The following is a 19063-nucleotide window of genomic DNA, read 5'->3' on the forward strand; positions in this document are numbered from 1 at the left end:
GAGCACTCAACTGGAATTAACGCGCACAAGCTGTTCCACTGTGAAGCGCGTTCACAGACCAGAATCGGCTCGTGCTCAGACCAGAATCGGCTCGTGCCCAGGTCTGTCTCCCTTGGGAGTAAACAAGGCAACAATAGTCTCGTTGGTGGCAGCGCTTCGCGCTGCAACGCCAGCGAGACCTAAAAATGTCTATGAACATATTTGAATGCAGTGTTAAGACTTGCAAAACAGCTTTCTACGATACGGTTATCAATGAGGAGTAAACATTATTTTTTATTTGAAAAAAAATGCTAAACCCCTTCAAGAAAGTGTAGATCCATTTGGGATATGTATTTTCTGAAGGCTGAGGGGCCTTGCATTCTGATCAAAGCTTTCAGGTTATGCTTACGCCGCAAACGTGCAGAATTATGGAAACCTATAATAATATGTAACACTTAATATTTCCTTAACCTTCTCGATGTCTCATGGAATTTAAATATTTGCCGTTATAATAACTATATTCGGAATTCTTCAACAATCACATGCATCCTGGAAGCCTATAATTGTGAAAGTGACAAGACAATATTCAAAACCTTACCAAGGTCTTACAATTTTAGATCTTTGTCCAAGTAAGATTCTCAAAGTATAAGCATTGTTGCTCATTCTAGTATACGATATAGTTAACTGTTGCATACAAACGGGTCCTCCGTGTATTTTAATTTATAGGTGGGGCACAGGTGATAATTCTGAAATGTATAACTTATAAAATTTCAGAATTCTCACCTGTGTCTCACCTCAGATTATCAGACCTGGATGTAGATTCTTGGCTCTACAATTGAACAGTAATGAATTTGCTAGGCCTTTATGTGGAGCACCTTAAAACAATATTAGACTTGCCACGTCTTTCATTGTAAGGAAAAGTTGTCATATGTAGGTTTTCCAAAGTAATTTCTCTTTTTTCCTATTTTACTACAACTGTGCTCTATTGGTAAACACTTTGCCCATGTTAGCCTATTATTTCCCACGCTTGTGGATGATTTCTTTATCTTCTTGTGGTCAGTGAAAACTAGACCAGCCGTTTGTCTGGCTCTTGTGTCACTTTGTAACAGGCCCTCATAGGCCTGGGCGGTGAACTTCTCTCCATTCGCGGAGTTTGCAGAGTTTTCTGCACTCCACAGAGCTCACGGAGTGCAGAAAACTCCGCTTTGCGATGTGCGGTGGAGTTTTTTCCCCGCTCGTGATCGCAAACGGTTAGTTTGCGATCGGCAATGGTAAGTTTGCGAGCGCGAGCTGCCGCTCAGTTAGGATTTCCACCCAAGCAGCAGGAATACCAGCACAACCTGCAGTTCGCACTGCACTCCTCCACTCGTGGAACTTCGCAGAGTTTTTTGTAATGTCGTGGAGTTCCGCGTAGCAAAAATCCGTGCACTACGCCCCCAAATGGGATCCATTAAGGGAACAAGAAACCTAAGTCTCAGACCAGTGATAAAAAAAGAAATGTGATGCCTCAAACATATTCATTTGAGTGACTGTCACTACCATAAATACATAAAAAATCAAAAGGCCAACGGATAGAACCTCCAACGCTCTAGTGTTTCTTCAGGTGTACTCAGACACATGGCCAGGTTAGCCACTCATCCCATCAGGCATGATGTCAGGAGAGCTGCAACCAATGAGAGTCAGCTTTAGACGATTGAGCGATCACCACCTCTGTCACTTTTTCCAGCAGAAATGACTACATCTCGAGAAAGGAACAAACAGGAAGAGTCTCCAGAACATGGGTTTATTCATTAATCAGCACATAAATCATAGCAAATTGGGTTACAACAAGGATACAGAACATTGTTATTGACAAGCAGGCTAATAGCATTGACTGTTTGCAGTTTACTCTTGTGATGAAGAACCACAGGTCTAGAAGAAGTTGAAACATTTATTTCTGCAAATGCAAAGTGCATACTCCCTCTTTCTCTCTGATGTGGCTCCCAGAGAGCTGGAAAAGGCAGAGCTGGCAGGTATTGATATATGTATAGGCTTTATATAGTGTAAATCTAACTCTGAAATAACAAAGTGCTGTACAAGAGTGGTATTTACAATGGGAGTGCAAGAGGGGATATCTCTTGGATGGGTCAAAAATCATCAGGTCTATATTCTGATAAGGTGTTGCTTGATAGAGGAGTCCTTATCCTTTCCCGAGTTAGAAAAGTGATGGGGACTGTTGGACCTGAATGCAGTGGAGGTCTTCACCTTTGAAGCTCAGAAGAAGGTTTGGTGTGTCATCTCATTATTCCTGCATTTCTTGATGTCCACTCTGGGTGTGATGCTGCTACCGTACAGTCATGACCTTGGCCGCAATGTACAACAGAATGTTGGAACTGACTGCACAATACGTGTACAGTAGGTCTTAAAAATGATGTGGTTGGGCAACAGGAACTGGCCAAGTTCTCTGAGCATTGGCGCGATACAGTCTGACTTTTGAACAAGGACAGACTGGCCATTTTTCTTATCGGGCACATATATTGCCTTAGGGCTGGATCCACTGGAGGCTGGTTTTGCAGGCCCATGGGTGCCTCTGTCACTCTCCTCCATTCCCCTGGGTTTACTGCAGCAAGTGCAGCGGAGGTATAAGTAGAGAGAAAGGGAGAGAAAGAGAAAGAGAGCACAAGAGAGAGAGAGATAAAGGAAAATATAGTGCTGGTTTAAACAGATGTGCTAGGATTATTTTTGTTTCCCAGTCTAGCCTTACTTTAAAGAACTTTGACGAGAAAGGCTGATGTATGTTGGGAATTCTTCAGCACATCCGGGAGAACGACGAGCGGACGCATAGGTGGCAGGACGCGATTATCGCGAGTAACAAGGAAACACAGTTGTGGTTCTCTTCTCCGCCTCTTCTCCCATGAGGCTACTTGTCCATATTATTAGGGCTTCACTATTGGAAGCATCTCTTAGACGGTGAAGTGTGACCCATACCACACTCCCGCAGTGGTGACACATTACCAATTGTGGTAAGAACGGAGCCCATTATTACTCTATTCTAGGTCCTGATGAATGCCGCGGACCCTTCGGGGCCATCCAGGCAGAAACATGTCGACCATCCACGAGATCATTCACTAGACGGTTGGGAACAATAAATATCCCAATTTCCGTCACTCTTATTTTAATATCATATAGTTTTCACTTCACATTAAAGGATTGCTACTGATTACTATAATGATTTTTAATTCTAATTTCACTCACATAGTCACGGGCCCCCACTCCATCACTTAGAAGTGCATCCTTGTCGTCAAGTGTATGCCCGTCCTCCATCAAACGAAGGTTTTGGAGGGCGAGGACTGGTCAATGATGAAGCATGACACCAGGTGGTGTGTGAGACCAGTCCGTATCTTTTTGTGAGATGCCCACACTCACGACGTTCTTGTAGCTCGCTTTGGGTTATCACACTGGGAGCAGCTCTTTTGTGATGAACAATTCTTCAGCAGTGTCATGTAAATATCAATATCTTCCTTTTTAACTGAAGATGGTGATTTTTTTTTTTTTTTATAACTTACAAACTAAGTTCAAAGTCTGTGACTAAAATATCCAGGTGACTTTGGGGATAATTTCAGCAGAATGAGGCAGTTATAGTTGCACAGTGATTACAGGTAAATCGCTTAATCACGGAATGGAATGGCCTTAGAAAATGGTGTAAAGAAGGGAAGAGTGACAGCTTTAGGTCTGTGCAAGTCACTGTTGACTCTTGAACCTGGGATTTTTTGGACTGCTTGGGAATCTAGGCTTAGGATCCCACACTTTTACAAGTTTCGCTAAGGCTGCCCCAGTCTGGACCAGCTCTGCAGAGATGCAGGCAGCCTTGCACTGAATTGGAGCAGTGTGCCACCGACAGCAGAAGAATCAACCTCAGAAGCTTACCGACATATCCCATCATTGTGATATGTAAAATGACTTGGTGGGGCAATACAAGCTAGTGCTATTGAAGAGAGTAAGCCAATTAATGTAGTTCCATCGACATGAGTGGGAAGATGCTTTGGGGCATATTTACAAGGAGTTAACGCCATCAGAACGACACTTTATCTGATCACTAAGATCCAGGCCACTTTTCCAACGGCGGACTTTCAATCAGTGGACGTGGTGTCAGGGGATAAGCTGACTTATTCAGCGCCCTTGCAGGCTGAAACTGGGCCCGTATTGTCTGCTTTTCCCCAGCTGTCCTGTGAAACATCGCTTGAGCTGCTATCCAGGCTACAATCTGGTTCGCCGTTGGATGTTTGTCCGGCGAAATGCTTGGGCAAGGTGGCTCCGGCGGTGAATGGTCTGCTGAACCCCCTGCTTAATCTTTCATTGAGCTCAGGGGTGGTTCCACGCCAATGGAAACACGCACTTATTCTGCCGCTGATCAAGAAGCCTCTGCTCGACCCCCTGCAATGTGCTAACTACAGACCAATCTCCCTCCTCCCTGCGCTGGCGAAGGTGTTGGAGAAACATGTTCAGCATACTCTGACCACCTTTATTGAGAATAACAAACTGCTGCATGACTCCCAGTCCGGTTTTCGTGCGAATTACAGCACGGAGACGGCTCTGGTTGAGGTCACCGACGCCATCAGGGAGACGCTCGATCATGGGGGAAAGGCTATGTTGGTTATGTTGGACCTATCGGCGGCATTCGACACCGTCCCACACGCAGGCCTTCTCTCAAGACTTAGGGAGATTGGTCTGCGAGGTACGGTGCTGGACTGGTTTCAATCCTTTCTTGCCGACCGTCGACAGGTGATCTGGGCCCCACCGTTCTCGGCCGAAATGCTTCCGCTGGAGGTGGGGGTGCCCCAGGGCTCTATCCTGAGCCCCACCATCTTTAACATATACATGGCCCCTCTTGCGGAGGTAGCGGAGGCGTTTGGGGCCCGGGTCATCTCATATGCTGATGACACCCAGCTCTTGTTCACTTGCAGGAAGGGAGAGGCCTTTAGCGGCGGCAGAATTAAGGACTGCCTGAGTGCAGTCTTTGCGTGGTTCCAGCGGCACAGCCTGAAATGCAACTCAGACAAATCTGAGCTGCTTTTTTTCGGCTGTGCCCCTGATCCGGGCTGGAAGTCATGGTGGCCCCAGGACATGTCCCCCCCAGAGAAGCCATCTTCCCAGGTAAAAAATCTCGGAGTGGTGTTTGACGATGTTCTATCTTTTCGTCCACACATCCTGGGATTAGCAGGGAAATGTTTCAGCATCCTTAAGATGCTTAAGAAATTTCTTCCCCTACTTTCACTGCAGTATCGTAGGAAGGTCGTCCAGGCGCTTGTGGGCTCCCGCCTGGATTATGCAAATGCTCTTTTTGCAGGCCTACCTAAGTATTTGTTATCCAAACTGCAGATTGTCCAGAACTCGGCGGCCAGAGTTATTTATGGGTTGCCTAGGAGAGCTAGTGCCTCTGCGCTTTTGGCTAGGCTGCACTGGCTCCCAATTCTGGGGAGAATCAGATTCAAGCTCCTCTCTCTGGCATTCAAGGCCCTTCATGCGATTGGCCCTCACTACCTGAGGAAGCGTATCGTCTTCTATGTGCCGCGGAGGCTGCTGAGGTCAGCGGACCTGGCTAAAACGGAGGTGCCGGTGGTTAAACGCGTCCGGATGGGAGGCCGCTCCTTCCAGTATGTGACAGCCTGCCTGTGGAACGAGCTCCCACTTTCCCTTCGGAAAGCGAATAATCTTCTGGCTTTCAGGAAGGAGTTGAAAACTCTGCTTTTTACTAAGTAACCTAGTGTGATGGTAGTAGGTCTTTCCCTTTGGTTTCGTGTTTCTCTGGGTCACTTTGCCAAAGCGCCGGGACACCCCTCTGGGGTAGCCGTGCGCTCAAAAAGTGCGGAGTAACATAACATAACATAACATTCTGGTGGAGTTTACTCCGCCTTATTTACAAGGCCGACGTTAAGCCACTTAACGTGGCTTAACGTCACCTTCTAAATAATGCTCCCATTCATGCAGCACTTAACATGAAAGGGGCATGCAATGGGTGTTGCAGTGGGGGTTCCACCGCAACACCCATTGCTTTTAGACACTGCCATATATTTACAACCTATGGGTCATCATCACAAATACCTACAGGGAATACCTGGTTTTAAGCAGGCGAGTCAAGGAGAAGTGTTTTATTTCTCCTTGTATTTTCGTCTTTCCACGTGTGCTTGATAGAGCAAATCGCCTGTAAAGATTGTTTATGTGCAGGAAGGTGTTCCTTCCTGTACATAAACAATTGCCCCTGCAGCACAGGCACCCTAGCAAAACGGTGCTAGTGTGCCTGTACTGGTGCTAGGGTGCCTGCACTGGTGCTAGTGTGCCAGCACTGGTGCTAGGCAAATGTGTTTGGGCTAGGGGTAATGAAGGAATGCACCGCATACGGCTCATCCCTGCGCTTTGAAACTGTCAGAGCACGGCGTTCCCAATTTTGGTGTAACACGGCGCTCCAATAACTTTTTGTACATGTGCCCCATTGTCCTTTGCAACCCCCCTGCAATAACTGTGGTGGCCTATTTGTGCACCAAGTCAGAGGGAAATGGCACCTCTGCCTTGCACTAACATGCAATGATTTTCTTTGATGAGTTGCGCAACATATGAGCAGTCGCTTTGATAATACATATGTGGACCATTCCCTGATATAGTCCATGGGAAAGAGCTCTCCTACATAGTGCCTTTTGAATATTTCCGAGCAAGCATTATGTCCCTCTATATGGATTTGTTTATGACCCACCATGAATCAAATCTGAAGATTGAAAACCCTACCCGGCATCGACAACATTTGAATGCATCACAAGTGTAAAAAAAAACTGTGTTAAATAAAAGACATGTGTATATCATTAGCCAATTTGCCTTTTTACATGTTTTTATGATTTTAGGTCTGCATTGTGCAAAAAAAAGACACAGAGACAATGTATGCCATGAAGTACATGAACAAGCAGCAGTGCATTGAAAGAGACGAGGTTCGGAATGTATTTCGAGAACTAGAAATCCTGCAGAATATCGAGCATGTGTTCCTGGTGAACCTCTGGTGAGTTCACTCTTTTCTGATATACATTTAGGATATGCATAGCTCTCCCATCACAATGCATGCTATGTACTAAGAATGCATTCAGTAAAAGGGGTCATAATTGGTACAAAGAAGTTACAGAATGCTTTGATATTTTGCGAACCAACCTATGTACTAATAATAATGAATCATAGTTGATACAAATTCGACCTTCCTCATGAGATTTAATGATTTAGGTTACAAATTGCAGACCACTATGATTCACTACCACCACAGGGATGGTGGCCTGCTGTGATTATTTTATTTTATGCAGCTCATTCTCCATAAAGTAAAACAAGATGTGTTTTAAAAAATGAAATGGTTCACAAACATTTTTCAGGAGTAAGTACTGGTCCTATGTTTTTTCAACATTCACAAAAGGGAAGGGGTCCCTTGGGGGACCCCTGTCCATTTGCTTGTGGGTTACCACTTCCTTTGAGGTTCGGCAAAATATTGATGCTTCGCAACCTGATTTCACTTGCAAAGTATTAATGTATACCATGAGGAATAGGTAGTTGGAAGGCACGCTCTAAACACGTCCCTTCCAAATATAGATTTGGTGTGAATTCCTAAAGCATTCCAAATCTATAATAGGGCTTAGTATGTTTGAAACAGGACTTTACAGTTAGCAGTTCTGATTTACCAAATCAGAAGGTTTGCAAACGCTAAGACCCTTTGTACATATGGCCCTAAAATTTGTGCAAAACGTGTGAGAGGCAATTGCCTTCTGCTGGAGCCATCCGGCAGCAGACTCTTTTTTATTTCTTCTAAGTGTTCATTAATAACCCTCCTCCAGGACTGTACATGGCAGCCATGCTCCCAACTAACTTCATCATGCAGTCAGTACCATCTCCCAATTGCCTCAACCTATCCTTCTTGTACATAACACTTAGGGGCTTATTTATGAGAGACTTCCGCCACTGGAATGCCATTTATTTAACTATCCATTGGCGCAATCCTAACAATCATATCTATGAGGTGAGGTAAAGCCACTCTGCTTGGCTTTGCATGGCCTCATAGATATGGAGTAAGACAAAGCAGCTCAAGTCACTGCCTTGCCATACTCTGAATCAAGGAGGCATTCCATGGGTGTTGCAGTGGGATTTCCCAAACATCACCTATGGATTTTGACGCTGCCCCAGATTTACTTCATGACATAAATCTGGGGCAACGCCAAAACCTTACGTCTTCCCAGAGTACGCGTAATGAGAGAAATATTTTAATTTCTCCTCGTTTTTCCTCTTTCTATGTGTGTGCATTCTGCTGCTCACATAGAAAGAGGAAAACACCTCACAGGATTGTTTTTGGGCAGGAAGGAACCCCCTCCTGCACACAAACAATCCTGCCTTCAGCGAAGGTACCCTTGCACCATGGCGCTAGGGTGCCTACATTGGCGCTAGACAGCAAATTGTGCACCAGTGCAAGGGGAAAGGACAGGAATGCATCATATTTCATAAATACAGTTGGGCCGATTCACAGAACTAATCTGAGACGAAATCCTAAACTTACTACTTTTGGTATTCACAGAAGGAATTTAGTAGTAGTAAAGTTAGGATTTTGTCTTAAGTTTGGTTTAAGACGGACTTAAGACAGACTTAAGACAAACTTAAGACAAACTTAGGACAGACTTAAGACAGACTTAGGACAGACTTAAGACAGACGTAAGACAGACGTAAGACAGACTTAAGACAGACTTAAGACAAAATCCTAACTTTACTACTACTAAATGCCTTCTGTGAATACCAAAAGTAGTAAGTTTAGGATTTTGTCTCAGATTAGTTCTGTGAATCGGCCTCAGTGTGTTAGAATTGGTTGTCTCTAGTTGGCAGAGGTAGGTACCTTTGTCCAAATAGGGACCCTTGCTTCTAGTCAGGGTAAGGGGGCTAGACTCCTAAATAACCCCTGCTCACCCCCTTGATAGCTTGGCACGAGCAGGCAGGCTTATCTCAGAGGCATTGTGTAAAGCATTTGTGAACACATACAGTAATACAGTGAAAACACTACAAATGGGCACTGCACCAGTTTAGAAAAATAAGTAATCTTTACTAGACTTAACACAAGACCAAACAACAAAAATCCACAATACTGTAATCAAAAATAATTCTTTAAAATGGTAGAAAATAGCTTAGTTCAATGTAGATGGTAAATGCGACACTTTACTCTCAAAGTACCTTAGATGCGTCACGCAATACAAACAAAAGGGTCACAGGGAAGGTGATGCATCGGTTCCTTGCTTCGGGGGAGGTGATGCGTCGGTACTTTACTGCAGTGCAGGGGAGGTGATGCGTCTGTTTCCTACTGAAGAGGAGGTGATGCATCGGTTACGATGCGACAAGATGGCGCCTCGATGTGATGCGACGATCCGGTGTGATGTGACAAAATGACGTCCTTGATGCGATGCGACAACGTTGGATGCAATTCGTGCACACCCGACGGCCGTGCGGCGAACTCGGTAACTTCTGAGCCACGACAGGCCCTGCGGCACTCTTCTCCAGTGATGCGACGGCGATGTCTGCAGCAGCGACACGCTTCTCCGGTGATGCGACATGCTTTATCGGTGATGCGACGGCGAACAGCTGTGGCGGCAGAACGCTTCTTCGGTGATGCGACGGCAACTGTTGCGGCGGCAACTGTTGCGGCGGCGACACGCTTCTCCTCGTTGCGTTGCGCTTCCAGTTCCCAGCGACACGCAGTCTTCTCAGAGGGCCCAAACATCAGTAGGCACCTCTCTGCAGGTAGAATTCCCAGCAAGGGAATTCAGGTGAGCTGGTTGTGAAGTCTTGTATGGCTGAGACTTCAGGCAGGTGGCAAGCACACTTCAAGCCCTTGGAGATTCCTCTTCAAGATAATGAAAAGTTCACAAAAGTCCTCTTCTCCTTTCCTTGGCAAATAAATTAACCACTGCAGGTCAACCCCATGAATAGCACAGCACAGGGGCAGTCTCCTCCGTCAGCTTTCTTGGTCCTTCTCCTTGGCAAAGGTTCGTCTTGATTCCCAGAGGTGATCTAAAGTTCTGAGGTCTGGGCCCCAATATTTATACCAGTAAATCCTTTGTCCTCTGAAGGCAGAGGGTGCATGGTGCATGTGCCCAGCCAAAACCAGTTCTGTGCAGCTTCCTGGCAGGTGGTGGAAATAGCATTGTTTGAGAGCAGACCTGGCCCAGGTAGATGAAAGGAAATCTCCTCACCCTACTTTCTATTCTATGAGGGCTCAGGCTAGTGAAAGGAAATCTCCGCCCCCCACTCTCTATTCAATACAGGCCCTATTCAGCCCTGACCCATCAGACTGCTGGAGACAAAGCCCTCTTCAGCCCCCTGTCACTCACAAACCAGACATGGATTACACAAACCTAGCAGAGGCATGCTGGATGGTTAGGCAAGAAAATACCTACTTTCTAAAAGTATTATTTTCAAACACAGAATGTAAAAATCACTCACACTAAAAGATGTATTTTAACATTCTGAGTTCAGGCATACTAAACTCGAATTTCTACCTTGTTCCCTGGGTCAGTTAGGATTACAAGATGTTATAATCAAACTGTCCCTTATGGCCTATGGAAGCAGGTAGCCCTGCAATAGTGAAAAACGAAATTGGCTGTAATTCACTATCAGGACTTGCCACACACATCAGGGAATGTCCTCCCTTTTACATACAATGCACCCTGCCATTGGGCCTACCTTAGGGGTGACTAATATGTAGAAAAGGGAAGGTTTGGGGACTGGCAAGTGGGTGCACTTACCAAGTCGACATGGCAGTCCCAGACTGCACACAGGCTCTACAATAGCAAGCCTGAGCCATATTTTACAAGCTACTTCTGTGGGTGGCACAATCAGTGCTGCAAGCCCACCAGTAGCATTTGCTTTACAGGCCCTGGGCACACATGGTGCACTGTACTAGGATCTGGCAAGTAAATCAAATAAGCCAATCATGGAGTCACAAATCCAATACATCACTTTACAATAGGGAGCACTTGCACTTTGGTACTGAATAGCAGTGGCAAAGTGTCCAAAGCATCTAGACCAGCAAAAACACAGGAGGCAACAATGAAAAAATGGAAGGGAGACCCACGCCAATGGTGCCAGGTATAACACAGTGCATTCCTGCCCTTTCACATTTTCATACCGCTACACATCTAGAAGACTTACGGCGGTGCCATACGCCAATTCCTCATAAATGAGGCCCTTAATTCGTAAGAAAATATGTGCAGGGGCTCAAAGCTTTTCTTAGAAGCTCAAAACAATGGCTGCTGAATGCTAAAGGTACCTAGTTTTGATTCCACCTCGTGCCTTTTACTTCTACCACTCTACCCGTCTTGCCACATTATTACTGTTTCCCACTCCTTTTGTCGTTTTTTTATATCTTTTGTTTTGTCCTTCTCTGCCCCTTTTCTGCCTTTCTGACTCTTAATCTTAGTCAAAGTCCTGATGCTTAAAAATATGTCCCTTGTCTCCAAATACGAGTGTCTGTGCCTTCCACCTGCAACTAACAAGTCATTTGCATACTACACTCTATCCCATGCCTAATCCTCGTCTTTAGTTATGTGGCATCTCAGAGCCGCATATATGAACGCGACCCTCACACTACCATAACTCCCCCTCTCCCTGTCAGTACTTCATGTTCTGTATTGTTCTATTTTCCTCCAATTGTTCCCACCTCCCAACAATTATCTCCTCCAGTGACACCATCCTTTTCGAGTGTGGACGTTCTGCTCTGCTTTTATCTCTTGTACATGCTTTCTTTCTGGTTCAAATGTTCTCAAGAATGAAATGTACAATATTGCAATATTAAACTTTTGGACATGAAGTCTTTCGCTATAAACATAAGGATAAAAAATGTATAGCAATGCCAAATCACCTACCAAGTGGAAATACAGATGTTTGTTTGAATTACTTCTAAAGGTTGCGTAGGAAAGCATCATACATTCCTTGCATTATTTATATATAGTGACATAAAATAAAGTAATTACCGCTTTGCATTGCTCCTCGTGTAGAGCAGTTTGCTGTAGCATCATATATTGTGCGCATTGCTCTGAGCGAATTACTCCTAGGGGCATACCACTTCTGTGCACTGGAAGCTTTGCAAGAGGAATCAATATGGCTTCTGTCCACTTCAGAGTCCATTTAGCACATCAATCTCTAAGCCTACATTATGGGAGTATGAGGTTTTTGTCTCTTTCAGCAAATACTGCCGCTGTTCAAGCAGCATTTCCATCTACAGAGTGCACTGAAGCACAATTTTTAAAGGGACAGTTTTCCTTTTTTTGTCAAGCCTGATGCGGTGCATTTTTCTAATCCTTCAGTCAAATTCAGAAAATTGAAGAAGTTGGATTTTCAGAATGCAGCATTACTTTTGGCACCGTCTCGTTGCCCACATCCCAATTTTCCTTTATCTTTCCTCAGCTATCACACTCTGCTTTGAGTTCTCGTGGCTCATCTGGATCTCAACTGAAGTCTTCCTACTCTGATGACCTGGGAGTGGTACAGGCCAGAGGAGGTGCTTCTGTGGGGCGGTTTTTGCATCCTCGTCCTTCCAAAAGGTGGCATCCTAGCACTTTTAGGATTAGGCTTTGCATGCTTGCTCCTCACCAAAGGCTGCAAACCATGAGCAGTGACTTCCGGAGAGGGGTGGGGGTGGATCCTATGTCAGTTTCTCTGGATGGTGGAGCTTGCTTAGCATAGGCTGAGCAGCAAGCAGCGAGATGGCCTGGAGAGTTTTTACAGGAGTATTAACAACTCAAGCAGGAAGCAATATAAACTCACCTTAGTTAGACTAATATTGTGTGGTAATGGCATGCGCGGTAAAAGCACGCGCATGCTAAAACATGCGGGGTAGAAAAAGCGCTGTAAAGGCATGCAATGTCTTTACCTGTGTTCAGTCATACAACCAATCCAATACAATCAGTAGAAGTTGATTTGGGTTTTGCTCATGTATTTATGTATGCATGTATATATGTATGTATGTTGGTATTTATATAATTGAAAGGTAGCAGAGTGCTGCACAGGGTGAAAGGCAAAGATACAATCGACATGTGATTGGGTTTCTAAGAGTGAAAGGGAACTTTTAATGCATCATGATGTGCTGTTCTTTAAAGATGTGCATCTTCAGATTTTTCATTATTTATAGCAGAGTTCTAGTGGCTCTGTTGTTTATATAGATATATGTGACTGTAAATATGTTTATTTCTACCGACACTGCACCCCTGAACTGATGCAAGCAAAGGCCACGGCAGGCCCATGTCAAAGGAAGCTAGTTTTCCCATGCCTAAAACCTGCTAAGCTAACTATATAACTCACCTTTGCCTGCTGAAAAGGCTCCTGATGGTTCAGGGCACTCCAGCAGGATAAAAATGAACCCACGATGATCATAATTAGCTCAATCTGGTCTGAGTAATGCATCTTTTAAGTTTTGTCATTTAAAAATGCCAGTGATCAGTGACTGAGGGCATGGGGCCCTGACACATATCTAAGGGTTCCCCAGGGAGAGCTAAGCCGCAAGGAAATGACACAACACATTCCGTGGTGTATGGGGGAGCAGGCATGCGTGGGCCCCCCGCCCACATCTCTGCATTGGCCTAGGGGACGCCACAATCAAAAATATGGACCAGTAAGAACCGAGAAGGAATTCTGGGGCCCCAGGACCACGACTCAAGATGTCCCCATTCCAAGAATAGGAGACGTGGGAGTGCTGCTGCCGTGGTCGTGGGCTGCCTCCGGCCCCCAATGCCGGTGTCTGGGCAGGGGCAGAGAACTGCAACACCCACCCACAGTTGACGCAGGTGGGAGAAAAGGAAAGCCAGCTCCCGTTCCATCACAGCCTTGTGATGGGCAGGTGGTGTCCGGCCAGGTAATGTGGGAATGGGCTCCCTGCACTGTCCCAACAACCGTACACGTTAGGGTGTCCAAGTGGGACCAGTCAACCCCAACAAAAGCCAAAACGAATAAAAAAGGAGCCCAGCACTTGGCTGCACTGCAACAAAGAAGCGTCTTGGCTGTTATCATCATATTCACAGCTTACCGCCTGGGCACATCCCATAATTCCCTGTGGGGTTTATTCCGCCTAAAGAATGATGCTTTGTGATGGCTTCAGATGGGCAGGCTCACAACCCACATGCTTTAAAAACTGCATGAAGCTGCGGGAGTGCAGCAGCCCCCATGGTTAACCTGCTAAAAAGTGATCCTAAGTTTCTGGGGTCATGAAAAGCATGACCCCCAGGCTTCATGCTTTTTCAAGCACTCCTAAGACTGGAGCTGTTGGTTTTCAGCTAGGAGTGCAGTAACCATTTGGGTTTGGTTCCATGGTTGCAGTGTGTGTTGCCTGAAGGTGTATACAAACTCAGGCACATGGTATGTTGTTTTTTCAATGCTTTATTAGCACTGTATTTATGACAGCAAATGTTCTTGAACATTGAGTGCTTTATTGACAATGATTGTATTGAAACATGGTTGGAGTTAAATATGATATCAGAATGTCACCTAAGGTATTTCAATCTGCCTGATGTATATTTGTAAATTAATTTGTAGCATTTAATGGTATATGTGTAATAAGTGTACTTTTCCATTTTCACAGAAAAAGCACTGACTGGACAAATACTTATTAAATGTTAATATTGCAAGCGAGAGAACAGCGAGTACTTGCCCACACCACCACCCCTGAGTGCGCCTTGGACTGCTCTACTTCGCGACCTTTAGAGAGCCAAGCGATATAATAGGTTGCTTGGTTCCCAGTAAGGGGAAATTATGGACCTATTACTTGTGTAGGCCTCACTTTCTGCACAACTAATAACCCAATTTCTTACCAGCTGCATGGGTACTATGCATTTCACTTATTCCAGGACACTCCTGTCTAGTGTGTGATATGCTTGGCTGCATATTTCTAGTTCTTTCTCTAAAAAGTGATACAAGCTGCATAATGTATGTGATGAATGTTTGTGCAATGTGTAAGCTCTAGCACATAGCTTCAGATTTCCCTGTGTCATTCATTCCCTTCATCATCCATGCTTCAAACAACAAGATATTAATTAGGTATATTGGGACAGATGTACTAAACAATGGTCTAAAAATACCTAGCGCTATTGCGACTAGTATGCTATTTTGTGAACCAACCTATGAGCCAGATGTATTAAGCACTGGTCACAAAATACTGGTCACAGTGTGCTATTTTGCGAATCAATCTATTAGTAAAATTTCCCTTTACTTGTTGGTCGGAGTTTGATCTGCCTCATGAATATTATTTCAAGTTTGCAACTTGTGACCAACTATGGAAAACAGCCATCTCAGTAATGGTGGACTTCTGAGGTCAGCAGATCTCAATGTCTATTAATTGCTTTTAAAAAAAACATTTTTTTAAATGCAACCCATTTTTATAAAGGGCCTTGGGATGCATTTAAAAACAAGCATGGCATAGCCAATAGGTCTCGCCTTTGGGACCTTATAAGTGTTTAGCCATGCAACAGTTGATGTTGTTGCACCAAGGATATTGTGCTGCATAACTCAATACTTACAAGGTCCCAAAGGCGAGACCTATTGGCTATGCCAATGCTTGTTCAGGATTGCCTGTGGATGAGTAAGATGTAGGTTGGGTAACTGATGTGGAGAAGCATCTCTGTTATTGCTCTGCATGGTGGAGATGTGTTCACAATGGGTAAAGAGAAACGGTTCAGGAAAACAAAAATTAAATAAAATAAATTCTGAACAATTAATGCATAGGAGTAGATGCTGATCACTTGTCAGTGATGAGATGTCAAAAAAAGTTTTCTGAGGTGTGTGGATAAACTGTTAGGTGGAGAATGGTGTGTATAAAGGTTCAAGACTGGTTACAGAAAAGTCACTCAGTGGGAAAACTGAAGTATTGGTCCATGAAAGATACCGGAGATGGAGCTGGACAGAATTTAAGGTCCAGACAGTTATTGGTAGCACTCAGCAATGGTGAAATAAAGAAGATGGTCAAAGACTTCTAGAGTGGGGCATGAGTGGCAAGCCTTTGAAATCTATGGTACTGTGTTTATAACTTATAGCTGGCCCAAATAAAAAATTAGAAAAACATGGACATAATGGGGTCTTTTTTTTAAAACTGAGTAGAGCACAGGAGTTGGTCTTCAATTCCAGCTACTGATTTTTTTTAATACTAGAAATTGTGAAAGTCGTTATCATAATTTCAGGTGAGAGTTTTAAGAGAGAGACAAACTAAACGATTTCAGATGATGGTATGCAGCTTTGCTGGGGCCATCATTTCTAATGTACATATTCATTCTATCCTCAAACCAGCGGGTTTGTGGACAGTAGGAATCGGGTTATCAAGAAATGTATTCAGTTGCCTATGGACAACAGGCTGCCCATGTTCACTGATTGCAGAGATGGCATAATTGTATATGTGGAGCTGGAGAACATTGTAATACTTAACTCTGGAAATGTGGTCAAAGTCCAGTTTTTATTGGTAGTCTTACTGAGCCTGACTCGGGGAGGGGTATGAGGCGAGGGGGATATGGTAAACATCCACCAATGCCCCATCCTGGCATGTGTTCAAATAAATCACTATACATCCAAATCCTTCCTGCATTCACACAGCATGAACAAGAATGCACTGAAGGGCCCAAAAGCAAGTACAGAGATAAGTCTTCTCGTTTGAACCCCATCATCCAGAACAGTCTTCTGGCCCCAAGCTCAGATGGACACCACCTACAAAGATCTTCCAAAACGTGCTTCTGTGTGTTGTGTTTCTCCAATCACTGACCTCCTTAAATAGCCGTTCAGGACTAGCCATGCAGTCTACAGAATAAACAAATAAAAAAATAAAACTAAGAACTGAAAAACAGACAAAAATGTAGTAATTGAAGAGGATAGGGCCTTGACTGCAGAAAAAGGATTGAAACTGTTCCTGGCTATGAACGCAAATGAGCATGAAGTGCAACGTACATAAACGTAAGCACAAACAGCCGTTTCAGGTAAAAAATCAAGTTTCAGGACCTATCGCCAAAAAAGCATTTGTATTGGGCCACCATCAAAGCCTCTAAACTTGTATGCGGCATTAAATCATTTGACACACCTGTGAGCTTTTACCCTATTTCCACTGAATTCAGCATGCCAACAGCTTAACCAGGTCATCATGATAAAATGGCACCTTGTTTTCCTGTGCTTTAAAAGTGTACATAAACAGCTGTTCTCCAGAACATACAAAATGTCTGCAGTCTTTTCAGGCTCCCCATGGGAAAGACGGATTGTCCTGCTTGTCCAAAGTGCTTTTGTCATCCAGAGGCTCACCGCAATGCATGCACATGAAAGAAACACATGACAAGTGCTACAATACACTTTCACTATGTGTAACCAGCAACTCGTTCCCTCCAAACCCTACCTCACAGAAAAGAACTCCCTGAAGAGTGGAGCACTGGCTGTGTCTCACTCAATGGAAACAAAATGGTGCCTTTCTTGCAGGAAATCAGAGTCGCCGCTTATTGAAACCAAACACTACCAGCTTCAAGAAAATATTCTTTTGTCTAACAAGGGGAAAATGGCCATAAAAATATGTCAGTCGACAAAGTTGGGACACTGATGAAGTGGGACATTCAGGAATCAGAATAGAAGCTAAGGACTACACCCGAATAGATAAAAGATCCAAAAAGTTCAGTAAAACAAACTGAAGAGTCATCTGGGTATTCACTTGGGCAACGAACAATCAACCCTGTTATGGAGATAGTTTTCCACTTCAAGGATAACTCTCCTTTCTATTTGAGGTTCTGCCTGTCTAGGTTTCATCTGCGCCCATCACGGTCACATCATGAAATACCACCAAGTAAAGCTTTTAAATCGTGCAGTTTTGAACAAACGCCCAGCGATTAACCAGTTCGGCAACGGCTTTAGAGAGATGCTTCTTGAGACTGCTTTGTGGGGAGCATAGAGGGGTGAGCCTGGGCGGCACAGTTTAATATAGGGCTCCCAGGAACCAGCTCAAAGCGAAGTTTGTAAATCTAACTCACCTGAACATGCATTGAAGGCTGCGTCAGAACATGTCAAAACAAAACTCCCAAAACTAGGCCTATCAAAGCACTCGGTTCATTCATGTCTTAAGGCCATAGCATCATAAAAGGTGTGTGTGGCGGGGGGCGATTTAGGAGTATCTCTGAACCACTTTACGGATACATGTTAATATATGCCAAGGTGAATTGTTAGCAAGTGAAATAACACTCCTACTCTAATTTGCTGCATTTTCGATAGATCACTTTTTTCGACCTTATGCAGCTTCAACCGATCTCTTCACGTGATCCTCTGCGAATCTTGGTGTAGCGTGCTGTGCTCCAAACTCTGCTTTCCTGGTTGGTTTACACCCATTTAAGAAGATGATGTATGCTAACATGCACTGCAAAAATTTTGCTGCACTCTCATTTACAGAGGCTTGATTGACCAACGGAGGAAACAAATACAAATCCGAAACTGGAGTCACAACTGAACACATCCATTGCAAAAGAAGGTGTTTAAAGAGGAACTATCACACCGTACTCTTGGGCAGCAACTCGTTTCCTGTGCATGGATGGGCATGTGAGGAGGTACTGACTTCCTAAGCAGACAACTCCCTCGGCCAGATGCCACGCAGTGACACCCTCACGCACTGCTGCAGGCCAAGGTGTCCACAACAGTGTACTACAAATCATTCGCTCACACACAATACTGTATCGCACACACGGAAAAATTCATGGTGGAAAGCAAACACTCCAAAGGTCGAGTGTTTAAATGGCTATTCCACATCATAAACGGTCATTCCGCACGCGCGCTAAAAGAAAAAACAAGCATTGGCCATGCGCGCGCGAGCGACCATGAGACGCGATCGGTGGGGGAGGGGGAGAAGCGGGAGTTTTGTGTGAGCGCGCGCGCAAAAGGGAGGAACAAAGCCCGGGAGTTGTGTGTGTGCGCGCGCTTGCTAAAAGAACATTTTAAAAAAGCATGCGAGTGGCAAAGCTGGTGGCTGCACGTGTGCTCACCTGCGTAACCGCAAGCACTAGGCCAGCAAAAGCATGTGGCAGCACTTTTACAAGCCATTTACTAAATGTCTCGC

The 19063-nt window shown here is 44.6% G+C and overlaps 1 protein-coding gene across 1 annotated transcript in view; it reads left to right on the forward strand.

Moving 5' to 3' along the window:
• The window catches only part of STK32C (serine/threonine kinase 32C), a 1482079-nt gene that overhangs the window by 1078239 nt on the left and 384777 nt on the right, over positions 1 to 19063 (forward strand). Inside the window, exon 3 of the mRNA XM_085606199.1 lies at positions 6852 to 7003. Coding sequence (XP_085462325.1) covers positions 6852 to 7003 — 152 coding nt within the window. The remainder of the gene's footprint in view (positions 1 to 6851; positions 7004 to 19063) is intronic.

Source organism: Triturus cristatus, chromosome 1_2 (genome assembly GCF_964204655.1).
Source record: "Triturus cristatus chromosome 1_2, aTriCri1.1, whole genome shotgun sequence".
Classification (NCBI taxonomy): Eukaryota; Metazoa; Chordata; class Amphibia; order Caudata; family Salamandridae; genus Triturus; species Triturus cristatus.